The sequence below is a fragment of the Chamaea fasciata genome, unplaced genomic scaffold (genome assembly GCF_029207755.1).
Source record: "Chamaea fasciata isolate MVZ Bird 193981 ecotype frontalis unplaced genomic scaffold, bChaFas1.0.hap1 SCAF_9, whole genome shotgun sequence".
Taxonomy (NCBI): domain Eukaryota; kingdom Metazoa; phylum Chordata; class Aves; order Passeriformes; family Sylviidae; genus Chamaea; species Chamaea fasciata.
This window is the reverse complement of record NW_027094094.1, coordinates 14,028,513-14,050,383: the sequence shown is the minus strand read 5'-3', so window position 1 is coordinate 14,050,383 and position 21,871 is coordinate 14,028,513. Positions and strand designations below refer to the sequence as shown.

The following is a 21,871-nucleotide window of genomic DNA, read 5'->3' as shown; positions in this document are numbered from 1 at the left end:
TTTGTGGGAGGCCAAGCAGCGTGGAGCCCCTGGCCGCGTGGGAGCTGGGTTTGTCTGGGAATGGCACCAGACAGCCCCTGCCAGCACTTACCTGGTTTCTCCATCCCTTCTGTTCCTTGGGTGCCCTACCCAGGGATGCCCCCATCCTATCACAGCCCCAGGGTGACCCAAGGATGGTGACTGGCAGGCAACATCCAGCCTCTCCCACTCTGTAAATCCTGGTGTGATAGCACAAGGAAGGCTGGGAACTGCCATGGCCTGGTCACCCTGGCCAGTGCAACAGAATGATGCTCCACAGCAGTTTCCATGGCAGCAGTAAAACAGTCCAAATGCTGCAAGGTATGGGCTGCAGAAGGTCCCCCTGCTTTTTCTCCACTAGAAGCATAATCTTATGTCCTCTCTGGCCTCAGCCATGGTGTCTGTGCTCCTGCTTCCCTCAAAGGACACGGTGGTATACTCCAGACTGCCACCCATGGGGACAGAGACTCATTGCACCACTAACACCCCAGTGCTCCCCAGGAAAGGGCAGATGGGAAAGGACATCCCACCTGAATTGGTCCCTGAGCTACCCCAGAATAGTACTGTAGGGTTTGGCTTGACCATGGCCCAGCTCCTCCTGGGCTGAGTGGTCTGAGGTATCCTGGGAGTCTTCCCAGGCACGGACATCCCACACCCTAAAAGCTGACTCTAGTTCTGCGTAGAGCAGGATGGCACTGGGTTCCCACTGCTCCCAGCTTTAGGACAGGAGATCAGCTGTTGCTGCCTGGTCTGCCCCCAGCCTGACCATGCCCCAGGAACTCAGCCCAGTGCTCATGGGAGCTGCAGTGTCCCATGGCTCTGCATCAGTGGTCCCAGGACGTCAGTCCAAAAACCCACTGCCCGTGTCGTGTACCCAGCGGGAGTGAGTGCCGGGAACCAGCCAGCCGCTCTCTGCTGATAGCTGGAATTGTTCTTGCTTCTGAACAGTCTTGATCTAAAGCTGCCATGTCTGTGCCTCCCAGGGGACAGCAGAGCAAGCCGGGAGTTGCTGCCTGGCTCTCCTTGTCTGTTTATCTGCAGCTGCATCAGCTGGGGCCATGGGGAGGCACCGGCTGAAAGGAGCAGTGTGGAAGAGAAAGGAGCTGTTGGCAGCCCCAGATCTGAGACTGATCTCGAGTGAGCTGTGCATCCACCTCCTTCTTGCACAGCATCAACTGGCTTGAGCCCTGGCCCTTGGGATGGGAAGGACAGCATGGGACAATCTCAGTTCTCCCTGACCAGCCTTTACTGTGTGAGCCCTGGAGCCTCTTCCCAGCCACCAGAGCGCCTGTCAACTCCTATGACTCCAGGGGCTCTCAGGGAGCTGAGAACTTGCTGGCTCAGCATACCCATGGGGGTGTCAGAGGGGACAGGGATTTTGGCTGCTCCTCCCTGGCTCCTTGCCAGGGTTCAAGCAGGAGGAACATGGACAACCAGGCATGGTCCAGGGACAGGGAACCACTTTGTCCACAACCAAGGCTCTTGCATCTATGTCGGACCCCAGGCAGACCCGGGGACCCTCTGGGTCCACACATGAGTGCAGAGGGGTCTCTGGTGGCTGTGCTGTAGTCCTAAAGGAACCAGACAACCCAAGGAGTTCAGAGAACTGCCACTTGGAACCCCACCAAGCTGTGGGGAGACAGGAAATGAATGAACCTCATTCTGGAGCTGAACATTGCCTCAAGCACCTTGCTGCACCCTGGTCCCAGGGAGCACAGGGCTGGCCCGTGCTTGTGTGAGCATCCCTCTGATTTATTGCTGCAGAGCAAATGCTTACAGAGTGCTTTTGGCAGAGAAAAGCTCTGGGGAACAGCAAGGGGTGTTCAGGAACAACAGGGGCATCGCCTGTCAGCTCCGTTGTGCCCAGGGCATGCAGAGCACCCACAGTCCTGGGTCTCTCTCCCACGCCTGGCCAGGGAACACGCTCAGCCTGTGGGGAGGGGACTGCAGAGAGCTTGGGGCTGGGGTGGCTTAGATCTGCTTTGCATTATTGCACAAAACACCTGGGGACTCAGCAGCTCGTGACAGTGCTGTATAATGCAGGGAAGCAGGCGGTGGTGCGGGCAGACGCTGGTGCTGCCAGCGGCTGGCGGGCAGGGAAGCGGTACGGCCCCTAGGAGTGTTGGCTGGCTGTGGAGGGGGGAGCCAGGTTCTCTTGCTCCTTGTTCTCCTGCACATCGACAATGAATAGGCACAGAAGGCAGTGCTTGTGCTGCAGGAATCAATACCTCTCCAGGAGCGGCCTGGGTGCTCCTCCCTGCACTCCCGTGGGAGCCATCCCCCAGCGTCTCTCCCACAGCTATCACTGTAATCTCCTTTCTCCTACTGCCTTGCTTTCCAGCACCCTGAGCAGGACGGCGCAGCAGCAGGGGATGACAGCACCAGGGCTGGGGAGCTTGCTGACCTGGATAGCCTGGCTCCTTCTGGAGGTGAGGGGAGTACAAAGGAGAGGCCTCTTGTGAGGGACCCAGGTTTTATATGGACTCAAGCTGGCTCCCATCAGTGCTGTCACAGCCCGCTCTGTCGTGGCCCATTCTGCCAGAGTCCCTAGAAGGTATCAGGGTGCCGTGGCTGGCTCTAGTAGGCACAGATGCTGCCAGGAGGTGATTTCTGCCCAGCAGTGTTCAGAGATGTTGCAACTGAAGCAGCTCTCAATCTCACCCAGCGCTGGCTGTGGCAGAACTGCTGCATCCAGTGCCAGCCCTGCCCCACGGGAAGGAACTCCACTGCTTTTGACAAGCTTTAATTGATTCATCTATGGGATCCACTTGGAGCTGATAAATCTTTCAGGAGTCCTGGCAGAGGAGGCTGAGCTGTGCAGCCTGGGCATTCCCCTGCCTCCTTGCAGCTGCATGGTTTCTCTGAAGTAGCTGGCTGCCCTGAGTGTGTCCTGCCAGCCCCAGCTGGCTGCAAGCAGCACCCCAGGTTCTGCCTCAGCCTGTTTGCTCTTTCCCAGCCAGGGATGCTGTCTGGGAGGGCTGCAGCACAGTCTGATGCCTCCACCCTGCTGATATCCCTTGGCCAGGGAGCCCCATCCCAGTGCTTCTGGGGAGGGACATCATTGTCCTCAGTTGAGAAGAGCTGATGGTTCCTGGCTCCATCACAGCACCAGCCAGATCCTTCCTCTGTCTTCCTGTCCACTCTCCTGGCACGGGACAGGGCAGTCCCCGGGTTGGGCACTGCTGCTGATGCATCTCCATACCAGACATGGCTCTGGGATCCCAGGGGGACAAGTGCAGCTCGGCCCATAGGGCCACGTCCTGCAGGGGGGTGGTGGAAGGCTCTCACTCTCCCACCCTGTGTCCCAGCAGGTAGAAGGGAAAGCAGGGACAGGGACCGCGAGGCAGGAGGCAAGCACAGGCGGATCCGGTTACAGGCAGCACGGGGCAGAGAGATAGGCAGAGAACAGCAATGCAGCAAAAAGGGCTTTTAGTGATAATAAATAATTAACATTTCTAATGATGTCCCGGCGACAGGAAGAGTCCAAGCGGGGACCCGGGGGCACTATGCACGGTGACAGGAGAGGCTGAGGACCCTGCAAGGTCCAGGGAGGCTGTGCAAAGACAGGGGCCAGGTGTGAGAGAGCTGCAGGGCTGGGAATCCCAGGGCAGGGGCTGGGCACCCCTGGAGACCCCCCTGGGTGAGCAGTGTCTGGGGTCCAGCATTCACACCCTGCTGCTGCCAAGGACGCAGGAAACATGTTAGGAAGAGGACTGGAAGACTAGATTAAACAAACTTGGGGGTTAACCTGACTTGTGCTATGGTAATGCCTTCCCAGGTTTTGCCATGCCCAGTGAGCCCCTGAGAGGAGTTCCTGCTGGCAGGAGGAGGGGACTGGGGAAGGATGCTGGGAGGCAAAAGCTCACAGGGAGACGCTGGGATGAGTGACAGTCACCAGGTCACTGCCAGCTGCGGCACAAAGAGATCCCCACGCTCAGAGGTGTCCAGGGGACACGGGAGCAGTGTGATGGTCTGGGGTGCAGGAGCACAGGGAGAGATCAGACAAGACAGGAGACCAGACACTGCAGGACAATGACAGGGAGAGGACAGCAGGGGATAGAAGGATCAAGCAAGCAGCCATCTGAGCATGGGAGTCCATCACTGTGAGCCACCACACAATGGGTATGCAGACATGGGAGAGGCAAAAACAACCCTAAGAAGAACCAGGAAGGCATTTCTGGCAGGACTGGGCACTTGCTTTTATGCCAGCATGGGCCCCAAGGGGCCTGCCTGTGCTGGAATCAGCCTGGAAGAGGATCAGAGGTATCATGGGGCTGCCAAGGAGGCAGAGCCCGGGAGACCCATGAAGGGAGGACAGCGACTCACGCCCAGCACAGCACAGGCTGTGGGGAAACGGAGTGCTCACTATAAATACATCAGCAGGGTAAACGCCAGGGAGGAGGAGAGCTATTTCAGCTAAAAGACAACATTAGCACAGGAACAACTGGGGATAAATTATCCATGAATACATTTATAGTGGAAATTGGACCCTCGGAGCAGGGATGTCCCAGCACAGTCCCTTCAGAGAAAAAAGCAGTGCCAGGCAAGAGCCAGGATCGGCTTGGCAGCTGAGGCATCCCGCTGCGTGTTGTGGTGGCAGCATGTGCCCTCTCCTTGTGTCAAGAAGCAGCAGGGGTATATGATGGGATGTATGCACATCGCTGCATGCACTTGTGAGTGCAGGTGTGTGTGTGTGCATGGTCTGCACACACATTTGGATGGCACACTGAGTGCTCACACAAGCAGATGGGATGGCTGCACACAGACTGTTGTGTGTGTGCACGTAGGTGCTTGCAAGTGTGCTGGCAGTGTGTGTGTGTGTGTGCTGTGCACTCACCAGGCTGTGTGCAGGTGTCTGGCCCTCATAATGCTCTAGAAAGGGGAATGATGGCTCCAGTGAAGTATCCTGGAGGTTAGTGCCTTCAGTCAGCAATCCTGTGCTCACCTGCACCGTTTGTATTGCACCATCTGGAATTTGCTGGAGAGGACATTTGCTGGATGAGTGCTCTATGAATCCAGCTGATCCTGGGTAGATTCCTGTCCTTGATCCTGGGTGGATTCCCATCCTGCTCCCAGAACAATACTGTCCTTGCGAGAGCCATGGGGGTCATCTGGGTCATAAGCCACCACACAGGCTTACTCTGCTTGGCAGTACCAGTTAACAGCCCTGTGTCACTCCCCTGCCCATTGCAATGCAAGCAAGGGGCAGACTGCTCCCCACCTTCCTGCTGCCTTCTCCCCAGGGAGAGCCTGGGGTGGCAGGTGAGCCACCCAGCAGAGGGTCACCAAGCATCAGGGCTGCTAGCTTTAAGAGGGTCCCCATTCCCTGGGAGCCGAGTCAGCATGGATGGGGGCCCCCAAGAGCAAGGGCCAGGGGAAACTGGGACATATTAGTCCTGGGGATGGAAAAGGGAGGTCCCAGATGTGCAAAGGGAGGTCCCAGATGTGCAAAGAGGTGTCCGGCACTCATGCTGGCCCCAGCTCAGCAGAAGAGCCTCCCCCCGCCTTTGTGCAGCCCTCAGTGAAGCGCAGCATCTCCCTTCCCCCCGCAGCGTGTCTGGCTGCTGCTCGCTCTAATTTCCTGTGCATTGTCCCCATCACCGTGGCACCATTCCCTGCACATCCCACCCCCCTCCGTGCACCACACTGCCAGGCTCCCTATGCCCCAACGCCTGCGCCCTACCTCACTGCTCCACAAATGTCTCTGCCAATGTTCTCATGCATCCCAGCTCACTTCACTGATACTCTGTGCTTCCGTCTGCAGCCCCTTGCAGAGCTCTGTCGCACCCCAAGGTGTTTGCCCCATCCCCAACATGGATGCAACCAGAGAGGTGGGATGGAGACATCTAGGCCAGCACAGGGCACAGGTACTGGTGCAAGGCTGTTTCTTATGGCCACGGCTGTTGTTGTGCCAAGGTGCCTGCTGACTGCTCTTCTCCCCCAAAGAAATAACCTAGCCTGGCAGCATGGCAGCATCCTTGGGAAGGGCACTGAGGAGCTCCGAAAACAGGTACTGGGGAATGCCTTGCAGTCCTATGAGTGCAAAACCACCCCACTGGGTGCCTGTGGCAGTGGCTGGGGGCTGCAGTGTGCAGGGCCCTCTCAGCATGTGTGTCCTGCTGGCACACAGCACACGTGTGCTCACGGGGTGCCGCGGGGTGAGCACATCCCTGTGGACACGGCGCGTGCCCCCGCGGAGCCACGCGTGCGCGCAGGGCCCGTGTGCCCAGCTGTGCCCATCTGCAAACACCGATGCATACGCACGGCCGTGCAGCTGCACGTGCACGCTGGGCTGGCACACCGGCAGCCCTGCCTGGGTGTGCATGTGCTCATGGCCAGAGCCAAGCCCCGCTGTGCTGGCATGCTGGGTTTAGAGCCCCAGGGAGCCAGTGTGCCCAGTGCCATTCACAGCCTAGGCATGCTTGAGCTGGCTTCCTGCCAGCATGTGTGTTTTCTGTACCTGCCAGTCACGGGGAGGGCGTTGGGAGCCAGCTTGCAGTTTGTACAAATAATTATCCGGGTGGTTACTAAACCTGGGATGAGCGAGCAACTCGGCAGCAGGGGTGCTCATCCTGAACGCACACACACTCATGCAAGGCTGCAGCCAGGCACTGGGGCTGTGCACACTGGCAGGCAGAGCCCACCTGCAGCTCTGGGGTGCACGGGGGCACACGAGCACAGCATTGCACGTTTGGCGGTCACACTGACATCCCAGTCTGGTGGGTTTGCTTGGCATCATGGCTCACCAGGGCAAATGCAGAGGGCAGGTGTGGTTCCTGCCCCATGGCAGTGCCCTATAGCAGGTTCCCTGTGCCTGGACACCAGCATTGTGGCTGTGAGGACCCTGCAGCAGGCAGCCACACAGCAAGCCTGGTGCTCAGCCAGGCACCCTGCAAGAGGGAGTCATCAGAAATTAAATAAAGGGGTATTTGACGTCAGTATGGAAGCACTTTTGTGGGAAAAAATCACTGTGACTGGAGAGCTCTCGAATCTAGCAGTGAGAGAAGAACCAGGAGCAACAGGCAGAAGCTGTAGCCAGACATGTTCAATGAGAAATAAGGGCTTTGGCAGAGGAGGTGATTAGCCACTCAAAGCAGCCCCAGTGGCATGAGTTTCTGTAGTTCCTGCTGTCTTCCAGCATGTCTCTTCTGCTGTCTCTCACAGTGGCCACAGCCCCAGACGGTGCTGGGGCACCTCTGAACGTGCTACACTGGGGTGACCTGGTAACCTCGTGCCCTGTCGGTGCTGTCCCAGTCCCTGCCACAGCCACTTTGTGCTTCCAGAGACACACAGGGAGCTCTGCGCCCAGCCCATCAGGATAACATTTTGGGAAAGACAGGCTTCCATAAATGCGATCCTGCCTCGGGCATCCACTGGCTACAAGATTTTGGGCAAGACAGTGCCTTGCGTGACCTAAGATGGGGCCTTTCTTGGTGTTCTGACTGACTGCCAGGGCACAGTCACTCCTGGGGTCCCTGCAGAGAGAGGTGGTGATGTGCAGAATGATGACACAGGCAGGTGCTGACCCCTCGGGGTGTTGCTGAGTGTTAGATTCATAGGACAATGGAATGGTTTGGGATGGAAGGGACTCTAAAGATCATCTAGTTCCAATCCCACTGTCATGGGCAGGGATGCTGCCGACTAGCTCAGGTCACCCAGGGCTCCATCCATCCTGGCCTTGAACGCTTCAAAGGATGGGGCACCCAAAACTTCTCTGAGCGACCTATTCCTGTGTCTCACTGTTGTCACTGTGAATAATTTCCTTATAAAATCTTATTAGATCTTCCCTCTTTTAGTTTAAAACTGTTCTCCCTTGCCCTTCCAAGGAAACGGTGTTGCACCAGGGGGGTGCCCAGCTCCGTTCTCTTTCCTCCTCCTGTGCCCGACCGTCGCCGCCTCCAGGCCGGGTCAGGCCCCTGGCTCTGGTCCGTTCATCACGGCAGCTGCTCTTGCAGAAGTCGGGGAGCCGTGCCCAGCCATGCCCCGACTGCTCCCCACCCAGCACCCCCGGAGTCACCGCAGCGAGCCGGGACACACTGCCCGCCGTGGCCGGGCAGCTCTCTCGGCCGTGGCTCCAGCATCCCGGGACTCGGGACGCCCTCCTCCTCCCGGTGCCCGGGGCGATGCTCCCCGGTGCCCCCCCGCAGCACCGCGGGGCCGGACCTGGCGGCGGGCGGCCCCACCCCGCGCTCCCCATTGGCAGCGGCGCCCCCGCCCCGCTCGCCGCCGCCGCCGCCGCCCCTTCTTAAGGCGCCGCGCGGCCGGAGCGGCCCCGTCGGGAGCCGGGAGCGGAGCAGCCGGAGGCGGGAGGCGCGGCGGGCGGCGAGGCGGCGGTGCGGGATGCGCTCCCGCCGCCGTGGGGGCGCCGGGCGGCCCCCCTGGCCCGTGAGTAGCGGTGTGGTTTTGCTGCTCCGCGAAGTTTCCCGGGGACTCCGGGGCGGGGAGGGGCGGCTCTCAACTCCAGTACGGTCACCGACCCGGGGAGAAGTTGGTGGAGGGCGGAGAGGGACCGCGGGCACGTAGCCTGTCCCCGTGGCGTGGAGGGGATGCGGGGTAGTGAGCCGGGAGGGGGCGGGAAGAAGGATGGGATGGGGATGGAAGGATGCTGGGCTAGGGAGGACCGTGCTCAAGGGGATGTACAGTGATGGAGGGTGTGTGTGCTGGGACTGGGGCGCGCTGGCAGGGGCAGCAGGACTGTGAGTAGCGAGAGAGAGACCCTCTTTGCAGTGGCACTTGTGCTTGGTCGTGGCTGAGCCCGTGGCGGAGCGGGGGGCAGTGGGTAGAGGGGTCCAGCCACGTACCTGCCTGCGTGGGAAGGGGCTGGCTGTGTGCTGGTGGGCCTGAGCCCCTCAAGGACCTGGTGTCCCTTTGGGGTGAGCTCAAAGGCTAAGCTGACTGCTCATCTCCACACTGCATTAGCTGCTGCTGGCTGAGCCCCAGCCTGCCAGGTCCAGCACTGAGGAGTCCTGCATGGGAGGGCCAGCCTCACAGCAGCAAGCAGACGTCGCCGCAGGACCCAGGCTCATGGGCTTTGGCTGGAGCAGAGGCACTGCAGGGTCTGGGCTGCTTGGGATTGAGGAGCTGTGGAGGGGCACTGCTGGTACTCTGAGCAGCCCAGCTGCCATGGAAGAGGGGTCTGCTGGGTCTGTGGGACGTCTCCTGCCTGTCCTCTGCCCAGGCAGGTACAGCCGTGGCAGCCTGGGAATGCAAGGAATGAGAATATGATGTTACTGGGGCATATGCAGTATGGCGGCATGAGGTGCTGTGAGGTCACCATGTTGTCACCGCTTTGGGGTGCATTTGGGGGGCAGTGAGGCCCTTGCTGCATGGTGTCAAGAAATGTCGTAGAGGTGCTGGAGGTGACTGCGGCCCAAAACGGGATGTTGCTGCAGTGGTGGAGCATGACATCACTGGGGTGCGTGGTGTGGAGGGCAGCAATGTCACAGTGACACGCAGGATGGGGTGGCCACACAGAGACCTAACACCCACCTTCCCCCTGATGTAGACTGGGGGCTGGGGTTGTCCATGTATGTACAATGAGGAGATCTGGGGACGGCATCTCCCCTCTTGTGGTGAGAGGTCTGGGGCACAATCGCCTGCCTGTCCCATGGCTCCCTTTCCAGTCCCATCCCACCCTCCCCACTGGGCACAGTCAGTCATGACAATGCATGGGCTCAGATGAATCTTACATGCTGCATCTCTGCCATGGGGCCAGTACCCTCCCTCCGGGCTGCCTGGCTGCACCCTGCTTGGGTACCTGTGGCATCCTCCTGGTTCCCCTGCCCCTGCTTGGCACCTTGGCTTTGTGTCACTAGCCATACTGAGGACGCACCCTGGGGTGACCTTGCCACCAGATGCCACAACACAAGCCAGGACATGACTCTGCTTGAACAAGATAGATGGAGGTCTGCCCTGCGTACAGGCAGAACCCCATAGCCTCAAACCTCAGGTGAAGCTCCATGCTGGGACTGTGGTTCTATCAAAAGCATGCTGGGAATGATGAGGTCCTTCTGCACCTGACATGCAGAGCCTGGGTCTCCTTCCCGAAATGGCCTGGCTCTGGGCTGGACATCCTTCCCCATGGCACCAAGCACCGGATCCACTGGGAAAAGCCTTTTGTCTCCAATCAGGAACATTGTTTCCTACTGGAAAAGTTCCATCCAGCTTGGAGGCATTTCAGCTGCAGCTGGATGAGGCGGGGGGGCACCTGGGTAACAGTCCGTGCTCTGGGGAGTGGGAGCTGGAGTGGGGATAGACAGGGAGTCCTGCCAATGGCTGAGGACAGCCACCCATCATCTGGCTGTGGCTGGGAGTGAGGCAGCACTGCTCTGAGGCGCCAGGGGCTTATGTGGCAGCCCTGCACCCAGATGTCCACAATGTCAGTGGCTCTCCCCCATGCTTGTTTTGGTAGCCCTGGAGTGGGGATGTGGCAAAGGCTCCCTCTCCTTCACTGTCTGGCACTGCAGAGTGACACCCAGGGACTTTCCCATCCCTGAACAACCCAATGAACCCTGTCCCCATCACATGTATCTTGAATGGGACCCCTACACCAGGGAAAAGCTCCTGCCCCTCAAGAGCTTCACCAGAGAGTATGGCAGAGTAATAGGCACAGGAAGAGAATAGAAGCAGCACAGGGTAGAGCTGGGGACACACCCACATCTGCCCTTGAAGCTGGACCCAGGGTACAGATGGGGTTGGAGAGGAAAGGGGACCAGACTGGTGCAATGGAATGCAGGGCTCTGGGTGTTGTGGGCAATAGGGTTAAGGTTTCCTCTGCAGCTGGAGAACAGCTCCTTCCTGCCCAGCCATGTGGGCCTGGAAGCTATTTAGTTATGGCAGGGGAATCCTGGCCCGCAGAGAGCCTTGAGACCATTCCCATCCCCAGGAGAGGCAGCAACAGGCTGTTCTCCACAACCTGGTGAGTCTGCTAGGGTCTAAATCTTGGGCACCTTCCCCTCTCCCTGCCGGACATATGTGGTACCACACAGCTGCCACAGCTTCCTTGGCTTGCTGATGGAGTCTAGCAGCATGGGGATCAGCTGGCAGTGGGGTCTTTCAGTCCTGTACAGGGGGACTGTTCTGGCTGGGGAGGGCAGTCCTGCCCAGGGAGGTGGCACAGTCACATGAAGCATTGGCCCCTTGCAGGCCAGGTGCCCCAACCACCCCTCCAGTTTGCAAGAACAGACCAGGCTGCTTTTTCTCCCAGCTGGAACGCAGGCATGTGGGATCATGACCATAGCCTGGGGGGGGACACAGCTCATTTCTGGGCTCTTCCCTTCTGGAAGTAACTGCCTGGCCTGGGGTGAGGGGTTGCTCTCCTGAGTGCCATCTTACTCATCACCTGTGCTACAGCCAGGTCAGAGCCAACTCCAAAATCCCTGCAGCCTTGCCAGCAGTGCTGGCAGACGCTGTCCTCCGCAGTCCAGGTTAAATGAGCCTCTCCTCTCAGTCTCCTGTTCCTCCCAGCATCTTCTCATGGCTGCATCCCTGTGCAGAAGCCTTCCCTGGCCAGGCTGAAAGGAGCTCACCCTGCAGAGACCCTGAGAGGAACAGTTCCAGCAGGATGGGGAAACTGAGGCACATGGGAGTAACCTGATAAAGTATCCCTGTGTTCTCCCTATGAACCTTTGCAACTCTGGAAGACCAATGGGACAGAAGACAAACTCCTCTGGCCAGTGAATGTCTTCTTCCTCTGACCCTGCCAAGGGAGCAGTGATTGACATTTTGACTTACCAGGATCTTGGATGCCAGTGGTGCCTTAGGGCTGAATGAGCTGGGCCTGAGCCCTAGCTTTGTCAGTACCCCACAGCCCTCCTGCTGCCTCTCCAGTCTTTCTGATAGGATGAGCTCCCAAGGCTGGGCTGCTACTCAGTCCCAGCTCACTAGAGTATGATCTTGTCCCAAGGGTGAACAGCTCCCAGGACAGTCCATGCATGGGGATGCCAGAGTGACAGTGCCCAAGGGTCAAGGGACAGGTGGTGTGGTGCAGGCTGGGATGCTGTGGCGAGGGGTGAAAAGAAAGCATCTCCCATGCAAGGACAGTGGGGCTCCTTGGGCATCGTGGAGCAGAGTCTCCTCCTGGAGCTGATGGACTGTAGGTCTCTCCCAGGTGTCCAGGATGCTGGCGCTGTGCCTGCTGTCCCTGGCCTGGCTCAGCGAGGGCTCCCAGCGCAGCGAGCCCATGTTTGCAGCTGTCACCCACCGCCTTCTCCCGCCTGACTACGACAGCAACCCCACACAGCTCAACTATGGCGTGGCTGTCACCGACCTGGATGCCGATGGTGACTTCGAGATTGTGGTGGCAGGGTGAGTGGTGGACCTAGTGCCTCAGTGACAGCAGGACTTGTGGCCCTGCAGAGACAGGAATCCCTCCCTCCTCTGTAGTCTTGTGGCCGGCTGGAGGAGGTTGTGCACAAAGGTGGGTGAGTTAGGGTCTGGATGCACCCACCAGTGAATGTGTATGTGTTGATGCAGCCAAGAGCCTGTGTAGGACCATGTGAGTGCCCCCATCAGTCCTTCCTCTGTGGGGTGGTGGCAGCTGCCCAGCAGCCAGGGTCCATCCTGCAGTGCACAGCCAGCATGTCCCCAAGCTGTCTCAGCTCTGCTGACAGGACTCAGCTCTCTCCGGAGATTCAGTTAATTGGCTGGAGGTTTTTTATAGTCCGTTTTTGGAGTGACGGCTAGGAAGGGCCGGCAGGAGCCAGGGAAGCAGGGAGCCGTGTGCTGTGCTGCCAGTGCCCAAGTGGGACCGGACACAGAGCAGCTGCTGGCAGCAGGTCCAACCCTGGTTAGGAAGAGTCGGGACCTGTAGGCTCTGTGTGTGTACTGGCACTGCTGTGAGCTGCTGCTGCAGGGTATCTGTGTACACACAACCATCCTCACTCCCTAAAGAGGCTTGCACACACAGGTGTGCCCACCTAGAGAGTGTTCTTTACCCTCACAGATCCCATCCAGGTGGATGGAGGCACTACGGTGGTAGGCATTAAGAGTCTGGCCCTGCTGCTGCTCTGAACATCATGAGGCAGGAAAACATGGGCAGCCCTGTGAGACCTGGAGGGGTCTGGGCCACCACACCCAGCTGTGCTGAGTCAAGAAGGCAGCTGGGGTTTTGTAAGCAGTCATGATGCCCGTTGTATAACTTGTTTACTGGTGCGTTGGGCAGGAGCGGGCAAGGAGCCAGTGGGACGCACCGTGCTGAGAGGATTTGCCTTGCGTGCCGGTTTCCTTGCCCTGGGAAAGCTCTGCAAGCAGGGAGCTGCACCCCTTCCTGTACTGCTATCTGCCTGGCCCCCACTGCTTCCCTGGTGTTGCCAGACATGGGATGCCTTACAGGGTCCTTGTCCTCCATGGACCATGCAGGTCTCTGTAGTGCCCATCATTGGGAAAATCCAGTACTGCACCCAATGTCCCCGAAGGGATGCAACAGGCTTTCATCCCATTCCCCAAGCCTTGGGAAGTCAATACCCCTGCTTGCACTCCCAGGTACAATGGCCCCAACCTGGTGCTCAAGTATGACAAGGCACAGAGGCGGCTGGTGAACGTGGCAGAGGATGTGCGGGGCTCCCCGTACTACGCACTGCGAGACCGGCAGGGCAACGCCATCGGGGTGACAGCCTGTGACATTGATGGTGATGGCCGTGAGGAGATCTACTTCCTCAACACCAACAACGCCTTCTCTGGTGAGCCCTGCCAGCAGCCCGGCCCCAGGCACGGGGGGAGCCCCCGGCACGGCTGCCCGCGACCTTCGGCGTGTGAGGGATGTGTGCGGGCTGGAGTTAATTTCTCAGTTGAGTGGCTCCATTGATTGATGGCAGCACGGGTGGGACACTGAGCCCAGCCAGCCACCAAGTCAGCACTTCCAGCTGCCCATTGTACTTTTTGTGGCACCCCAAGAGGGACAGAAGGTTCCCTTATGCCCCCTTGCCTGTCCTGCCACAGGAACCCTGCACTGTAAATCCCAGCTGTGCCCTGCAGTAGTTGTGCCCTTCAGTCTCATGGCTCTCCTGTGCCTGCTACACCAAGTCAAGCCTAATCCTGCCCTTCCAGTGCTGCCCCTGCTCCTGGCATGCCTGTTATGGGAGCAAGACTTACGTGCTCCAAGCTGGCACTGGGAATCCCCAGAGCTCCCTGGCTTGGTGCTCCAGCCCAGCTCTACCCTGTGTCCCTGACCTCCAGGCTGCAGGTCTGTCTTCCCAGTGCTCCTAATTACCCAGGTTGGCAGTGGCTGCTGGCACACCTGTCCCTAAATCAGGCTCTGCCATTGTCGCTGTCACAAGCAGTGTAGCTCGCTGACTGTGCCTGCCACTGAATCGATTTCTTTTTTAATATATTTTTTTTAACCTTTCTGGGGATGATCTACAGGGCTGTGCCCCATTGGGATATATTTTAGCTTAATGAGTTGATTCTTCTGTGTGTCTCCCAGTGGCCCTTAAGAGCCATGGGGCTCTTGTAGCAGCAGCAGCCCAGCCCTGTGGCACTGTAGGGGGTGGCAGGGACAGCAGATACTTGGGATGCTCTGGAAAAAGGGTACCTTTTCCACAACCTCCCTTGCTGCAAAGCACCCTCCTCAGGAGGAGGTGGGGTGCTGGAGGCCACTGACCCGTGCCCCCTTCCCTAGGCATGGCCACCTACACAGACAAGCTCTTCAAGCTCCGCAATGGGCGCTGGGAGGACATCCTGAGTGACGAGGTGAACCGGGACGTGGCCAGCCGCTTTGCTGGGCGTTCCGTTGCCTGCGTGGACCGGACGGTGAGCAGGCAGGGTTCTGCGGACAGGGGCATCTCTGCCCCCTTCCCACTCCCAGTGCCCCTCCAGTAAAGTCCTGGGGGCCCTCTCCCCTTGCCCTCCCATCCCCTGCTTGGGCCGAGGGTGCCCCCCAGCTGCCCGTTTACTGTCAGGGCTAGCAACGCCCCCAGCTGTAGAGACTGTGGATGCGTGTCCACACGGTCGCCACCAGCTGATAAACGTGCCTGTCGAGGTGATTTATGTTCCTGTCACCTGCTCTTTCTTCGTCCTCCTCCTCCAGCGGTTTGTTTCCAAATGATTATCGCTAAATCAGGGTGCAGCTACTGCACGGGACAAAGGGGGCGGTGGAAATTGGGAGGACCTGGCACACCGGGGATGCTGGGAGGGGGGATGACGTGCCCCGTGCCAGCCCTGACCAGAGAGCTCCTGGGATTAATGGAACACATCCCTACTCCTGGGATACTTTTTGCCGTGGGCTTTGCAGAGCTCTTGCTCGGCACACGGTAGCAGTGCCTGCTCCCGCGAAGCAGTAAGAGCGTTCACAGCAGGCATCCTGGTCCCCGTGGAGAGGAGTTGTGGGTGGGTGGGTGCTGAGGCGGTGCTGCCGGCTGCAGGGCTCCGGCAGGTACTCCATCTACATCGCCAACTATGCCAGCGGCAACGTGGGCCCCCATGCCCTGATTGAGATGGATGTGGCTGCCAGTGACCCTGCCCGTGGTGTCGTGGTGCTGGTGGATGTGGCCCCCCAGGCTGGCGTCAGCAAGTACACAGGTACACCCGGCTGCTGTGGCCCAGCGGAGGGGACGGGGCGCTGCAGGGCATGGCGAACGTGAGACCCCGCTGTGGTAGGGCAGTGCAGCGGGAGAGCCGTGCCACGCGTTGGGCTGCCTGACTGCCCCATCTAGTGGCAGCCCCGCGGCCCTTGGAAGGGACCAGGACCATGGGACTGCAGGCCTGGCAGGACCCCTGTGCCCACCATCACCGGAGCTAATCCCTCCAGAGCTCACAGCATCCATAGGGCAGGCAGCGGGGTTAGGCGTCGAGGGGAACAAGCCCGCCTGCGCTCCGTGCTGGCCCACCACCGTGGGGACTGCTGCGTACCCCAGCGGTAAATTGTCACTAATTAGGAGTGTTGTCACCATGGCGATGGCAGTGATTAGGGTTGGGAGTGACACGAGCGGCTGCCAGGCACAATTAGCTCCTGATGAGAGGGATTGGAGGTGGGCAAGAATGGGACACTGCGGGGGTGGGGGTGTTGTTTGAGAGCACTGTGTGGGCAACACTGAGGGAACATGGGGAGCACAAACTCCCATGGGGTAGCTGTCCACTCACCCCGGGCTACTGGTTACTGTCCCCAGGGGGCCGTGGGGTGGCCGTGGGCCCCATCCTGAGTGACAGTGCCTCTGACATATTCTGCGGTAATGAGAACAGCCCAAATTTCCTCTTCCACAACCGGGGGGATGGGACGTACAGGGACGTGGCAGCTGCGGTGGGTGAGTAGGGGAAGCTGGGGGGAACACACAGACGCTGGGAACCTCCGGGCAGGGGTGGCTCTGCCTGTCCCTGCCTGCACTGGATGAGTGTGGGGGCGGGGGGGACAGCCCTAAGGACCCAGAGCCCCACTGACCACTGCGCGGTGGCTGAGATGCATCGGGGCATCCATCAGCGCAGGGATGTAACCCTGCGCGTGGAGGACCTGTCTGGGGACGATGGAGCGCATCCTAGGAGGTGTGCTGGGGACAAGGAGGCAGGGAGGGGTTCTCGTCTCCCCGTCCCCTTGCGGTTCCGCAGGGCTGGATGACCCCTACCAGCACGGACGCGGTGTGGCGCTGGCTGACTTCAACCGTGACGGCCGAGTGGACATCGTCTATGGCAACTGGAACGGGCCGCACCGCCTCTACCTGCAGAGTGGAGCTCCCGGGCGAGTCCGATTCCGGGTGAGGGCTGGGAGCCCCCTCACTGATGGCTCTGCCACTGAGCCACCTTGGCCACGGGGGCTGACTTCACTCTGAATTGTCTTTGAGCCCCACTTTCCAGTGAGGAGGGGACCCGAGGCATCAAAGCAGGACCCAGGTGTCCTGTTTCCTGTGCCTATTGTCAGGCTGTGCCCATGCAGGACATCGCCACCCCCAAGTTCTCCATGCCGTCCCCCGTCCGCACCGTCATCGCAGCCGACTTTGACAATGACCAGGAGCTGGAGGTTTTCTTCAACAACATCGCTTACCGTGGCTCCTCCGCCAACCGCCTCTTCCGGTAGGAGCCGGGTGGGGGCCGGGGAGCCCGCACCCTGCTCTGGGAGTCCAGCAGCCCTCACAGGGCTCGGCCTTGGCACAGCCAGGCTCACAGGGCTCCTCTCCAGCAGTGCCACGGCTCGGGCACTGCTGGAGAGGAGCCCTTCCTGGCATCATTACCAGCCATTCTGACCGTGCCTGCAGCAGCCCCTGGGGTCTCCAGCACTGCTGATTAGCAGCCGTGTGGAAGCTTGTTCATGGCTCCTGTTAATTGTGGGGGTCAATTCTTCGTTACTTCTGTGTAGCACCTCCTTGTCTGGTGTGTAGAGTGGTGGGAACTGGTTGTCTACCCAATGCTTGCCCTCGTGGGTGGATAGAAGGCAAGGGTTTTGCAAGGAGCCCTTTGGAGACATCTCCAGGTTCCAGAGGGATGCAACTGATGGTGTTGCTACTCTGCAGTTCAGATGCAAAAGCTCTCATGAAGCTCCTCTTGCCCCTGGAGTGGGGATGTGCCAACAGGCAGGAGACAGTCACATCCCCCATCCACACCCTATAACCAGCAGGGCAGTCACCCCTACCATGATTCTGCAGGAGAGGACAGACATGCCCAGGAATGTTCTGAGGGCTGCAGGGGCTGGCATTAATACCCTGTGTGTGTCCTTGGCAGGCTCATCCGCAGAGAACACTCAGACCCCATTGTGGAAGAGCTGAATCCAGGGGATGCACTGGAGCCCGAGGGACGGGGCACGGGTGGGTCCACCCCGCTCTGGCACAGCACTGTTTGGCACCTTCTATGCCTGAGGATGCCACACACCTGGCTGAGTTATCTGCCTGCTCCCTACCAGCAGGCTGCAGCTCCCATCACCCAGGAATGCCTCCATGCTTTCTCCCCACATCCAGCCAACTGTGCCATCTTCGGTACCCCAGAGGCACTCTTGAAGAGCCCTTGCCTGGGTGTCCACTGCTCAAAGCCAGCCTCTGCATTTGGGAGGAGGTCAGGCAGCTCCCTGTGACACACAGCCCTCCAGGCACTGCTTGTCCCCTCCACTGCCCAGGGTGCCAATGCACCTGATTACAGGACGCCAACCACGCTCCTGCTCTGGAGTCACCTGATATTCCCTTTTGCCCCTGCGTGGCTGGGAGTGCTGCCATTGCCAGTGGAAGGCCACAAGAAGCAGCAAGGTCTAGTGCTAAGAGACATGGGGCCAGGCCTCAGGCACAACATGATTCTGTCCTTGCAGGAGGTGCAGTGACAGATTTTGATGGTGATGGGATGCTGGACCTCATCCTATCCCATGGCGAGTCCATGGCACAGCCACTCTCCATCTTCAAGGGCACCCAGGTGAGTCAAGCAGGGATTCCTTGTGTTGTACTCATCCCTTCTGTCCCTCCCAGCTCAGTCTCTCTGCTCCTTCCTCCCCTTGCAGGGCACCAGCAACAACTGGCTGCGTGTCATCCCCCGTACCCGCTTCGGGGCCTTTGCCCGGGGGGCCAAAGTCGTGCTATTCACCCGGCGCAGTGGGGCCCACCTGCGCATCATTGATGGAGGCTCTGGGTATCTCTGCGAGATGGAGCCTGTGGCACACTTCGGACTGGGTGAGCTAGGGGGTCAAGGGGCTGCCTCCACTCCCAGCCTTCCCTGGCACTCCCCAGGGCAGGGGCCATGTCTGCTGCCCTGGTGTCCTACAGCACAGTAACCATCTATGCCTGTCACCCTAGGTATGGTGGACTCTGTGCAAGGCTGTGGGCAGGGTGTCCAGGCTCTGCAGCTGTGCTGCAAGGGGCAGCTGCCCCCTTCCCCATCCCCTGCCCTGATTTGTCCAGGTAGTAGGGCTTTCCCTTCCCTTTAACTCTCCCCTGGTGCAGCATGTCCAGCAGCCAAGCCTGCAGGGGTGTCCCTGTCCAGTACAAGGTCATCCCATTGTCCCTATGCGTGCCCGTCAGAGTACATCCATGTGCGCGGGCTGTCAGCATGAGCACCTGGAGCTGGGCTCAGGGAGCAAGGGAAGACTTTGCCCCTCCCATCCCTACCACCCCACTGGCCTCCTTTCAGCCCCTGCCCACCCTGGAGACCCTCCCTTTGATGGGCTGCCCGCCCGCAGGGCATGATGAGGCCAGCAGCCTGGAGGTGACTTGGCCAGATGGCCGCGTGGTGTCACGAGCTGTGGCGAGCAGTGAGACCAACTCTGTCCTGGAGATCCCCTACCCTCTGGATGTGGAGGAGCCACTCATGCCTGCCCCACTGGAGGTGAGGACCAGGTGTGGGTGTAGGGTGTGAGACTTTGGGGACAGAAACAAGGGGCTGGGCTCTGCTGGCTCAGTGACTGCCCAGGGCTGATTCCTCCCCATCCCAGCAGTCTCTGCTTCTTCCCAAATGCAGTGCGGGCAGGGATTCTCCCAGCACGAGAATGGACGCTGTGTAGGTGAGTGGCTGCTGGAAGCACAGGTGTGCCTGTACCCAGGATGCTGTAGCATAGTCCCTTGGGGGACACTCTGAGACTGGGAGGTGGCTGCCTGCCACATTGCTCAGTGCCAGGTACAGCTGCCTGCCTGGCACATGGCCTGGGAATGGGACATCAGTACAGCTCCAGGGGGGAACCATGGTGTCACAGGGAGCAGCGAGAGCACTGTGCTGGGGCAGGAGGCATGGCTGGCATGTGGCAGGCTTTGTGCTGCAGCCATGAGCGATGGAGGGGCAGCAGAGATGCAGTAGGGCAGCTGTGGCCATGCTGTGAGCCTCACGGGCAGAGGTATGACATATGCATGGCTACCACTGGGCTAACCATCCAGGGGGAACTGGAGGGGCTGGCAGCCCAAGCTCTCTGCCCAGACATCTCACACTGAGGACCCTCTTGCAGACACAAATGAGTGCACTGAGTTCCCCTTCATCTGTCCCCGGGAAAAGCCCATCTGCATCAACACCTATGGGGGGTACCGCTGTCGCAGCAACAAGCGCTGCAGCCGGGGCTTTGAGCCAAATGAGGATGGCACAGCTTGTGTGGGTGAGTGACAGCTGGGACACCCTGACCCCATGCCAGCTGGCATCAGCCCCAAAGCACCACCTTGGGATGCTACTGCACCCCTGACAAAGGCCAGGCCACAGCCTGTAACCTGTCAGATGGCAGCCCAGCCATCTCCACCGTGGTTCTGTGCCTGTTTGTCTGTGCCTCCCACTGAGCTGCCACTGACTCCCCTTCTCTTTCTCTTTTTCTCTCTTTTTCCTTCTCTCCTCTGTGCAGCTCAAGTGGCCTTTTTTGGGGGATATCCCTCTGCTGGGAGCTGGCCTGGGCTCCCCCACAGTGCCCTCCTCCCTCTAGTCCTTGGACTCTGCCTTTGTCTCTATGCACTTTAACCCCTGCTCGTAACATGCCAGAGCAGCCTTGGCGGAAGGATGGGCTGGCCTCTGCCTGTCTCTCTTTTTCTGTCCACGTCGAACCACCCTGGAAATGCCAGCTGGGACATACTGGGTTGACCTGCAGTGGGACGGGCACAGACCTGGCTGCCCTGTGCACCATCTCTGGGAAAGCAGCCCTGGGGCAGCCTAGCAGTGCCCCTTCCCCTGCACACCCCACTGCCTCAATGTTATTTCTGCCTTGCTGGCACCTCCCTGGTGGTGGCTTGCTCCGTCGCCTCGATACCATACTGTATGCCTGCTGGTTTGGCCTGCGACGTGTGTGCTTTGCCTGCCCCCTCCTCGGTGACAGGAACCACCTCCCCAGCCCCAGCAGAGGAGGGTCCTCCCAGCCCTGCAGGGGCAGGATCCTCCTGGTCTGTTTTTTAACGTATTGACCCTACTGTTTGGAGTTGGACCCTGCTTAGTCCCAACAGTCTTCCAGCCCCTCTCCCAGAGAACCCCCAATAAACTGTATCCCATCTATTAACCTGGTCTGCTGAGCTCTGCGGGGCAGGGCTGTGCTTGTGCTTCTGCTCACCCTGCCCTGGGGCTGCACGGGGAGGGAACCCAGGAGGGGGAGCACCCCCAGCCTGCCCCAGCTCTTCCCACCCCGGGCTGGGAGCTGGCTGGAGGGTGATAGTGCCCCTGGCCCAGCTCTGCACTGGGACTACAGCAAAATGTGCAGCTCTGAAGGGGCTGGGGTGCAGCAAGCAGCCCTGCCTGCACCCCAACAACAAGGCTGTGCTGGTTTTCCCCCCTGCATGCTATAACCCCACACTGCCTTCTTTACCCCCACCAGACATCGATGAGTGTGCTCAGGGCTGGCACAACTGCAGCCAGCTCTGCATCAACACCCCTGGGGCACACACCTGCCTCTGCCACCCAGGCTTCCAACCCCTTGATCCAGCTGCCAGCCGGTGCCTGGGTGAGTATCTGCAGTGCCCAGCCACCTGATGCTGCCTGGTGCTCCCAGGCTGCCCTGGCAGCAGAGATGATCAGGGGTGCCCAGTTGTGCTCACAGCCCTAGTGCTGGGGGGCAGAATGGACAGACTGTGGCTGTGCAGGAGTTGGTGGAGTAAGGACGTCTGCCACACAGCAGGCTTGGCACCAAGCAATGGCACAACCACCTGTCTTTCTGTTCCAGGTTCACCCAGCCCTGGAGTTGCCCCCCTCATGCCCGCTCCATCCCTTGCCCCACCCATGCCAGACACTCCCTGTACCCTTGGCATAGCTCTGACCTTTTCCCCTTCTTTCCCAGACATAGATGAGTGCCAGGCACAGCCTGGCCCCTGCGACCATATCTGCCACAACAGCCATGGCTCCTTCCACTGCCACTGTCACCACGGCTTCTCCCTGGGTGCTGGTGGACGCTGCCTGCGCAATTAGGCTGCTCTGGCACAGCCAGGTGTTCCCTGCTACCCCCCAGCACTGTGCTGGTTGCACCAGTACCAACTGAATAAACCCTTTCCTGCACTGTATTCCT

The 21,871-nt window shown here is 59.6% G+C and overlaps 1 protein-coding gene across 7 annotated transcripts; it reads left to right on the top strand.

Moving 5' to 3' along the window:
- The first annotated feature begins 8,302 nt into the window (after positions 1–8,302).
- Positions 8,303–21,866, top strand: CRTAC1 (cartilage acidic protein 1). Of its 7 annotated transcripts, XM_066191109.1 has the most exons (16): positions 8,303–8,403; positions 12,128–12,324; positions 13,501–13,697; positions 14,636–14,766; positions 15,378–15,534; positions 16,122–16,256; positions 16,555–16,700; positions 16,880–17,016; positions 17,662–17,744; positions 18,236–18,336; positions 18,422–18,590; positions 19,097–19,242; positions 19,375–19,417; positions 19,853–19,996; positions 21,188–21,313; positions 21,647–21,866. In XM_066191109.1, the coding sequence occupies exons 1-16, from the start codon at positions 8,359–8,361 to the stop codon at positions 21,772–21,774; spliced, it is 2,085 nt and encodes a 694-aa protein (XP_066047206.1). In that variant the 5' UTR covers positions 8,303–8,358; the 3' UTR covers positions 21,775–21,866. The 7 variants fall into 7 exon arrangements, with proteins under 7 accessions (XP_066047206.1, XP_066047210.1, XP_066047208.1 ...); XM_066191113.1 differs by lacking the exon at positions 19,853–19,996; XM_066191111.1 differs by lacking the exon at positions 21,188–21,313.
- The last annotated feature ends 5 nt before the right edge of the window (positions 21,867–21,871 follow it).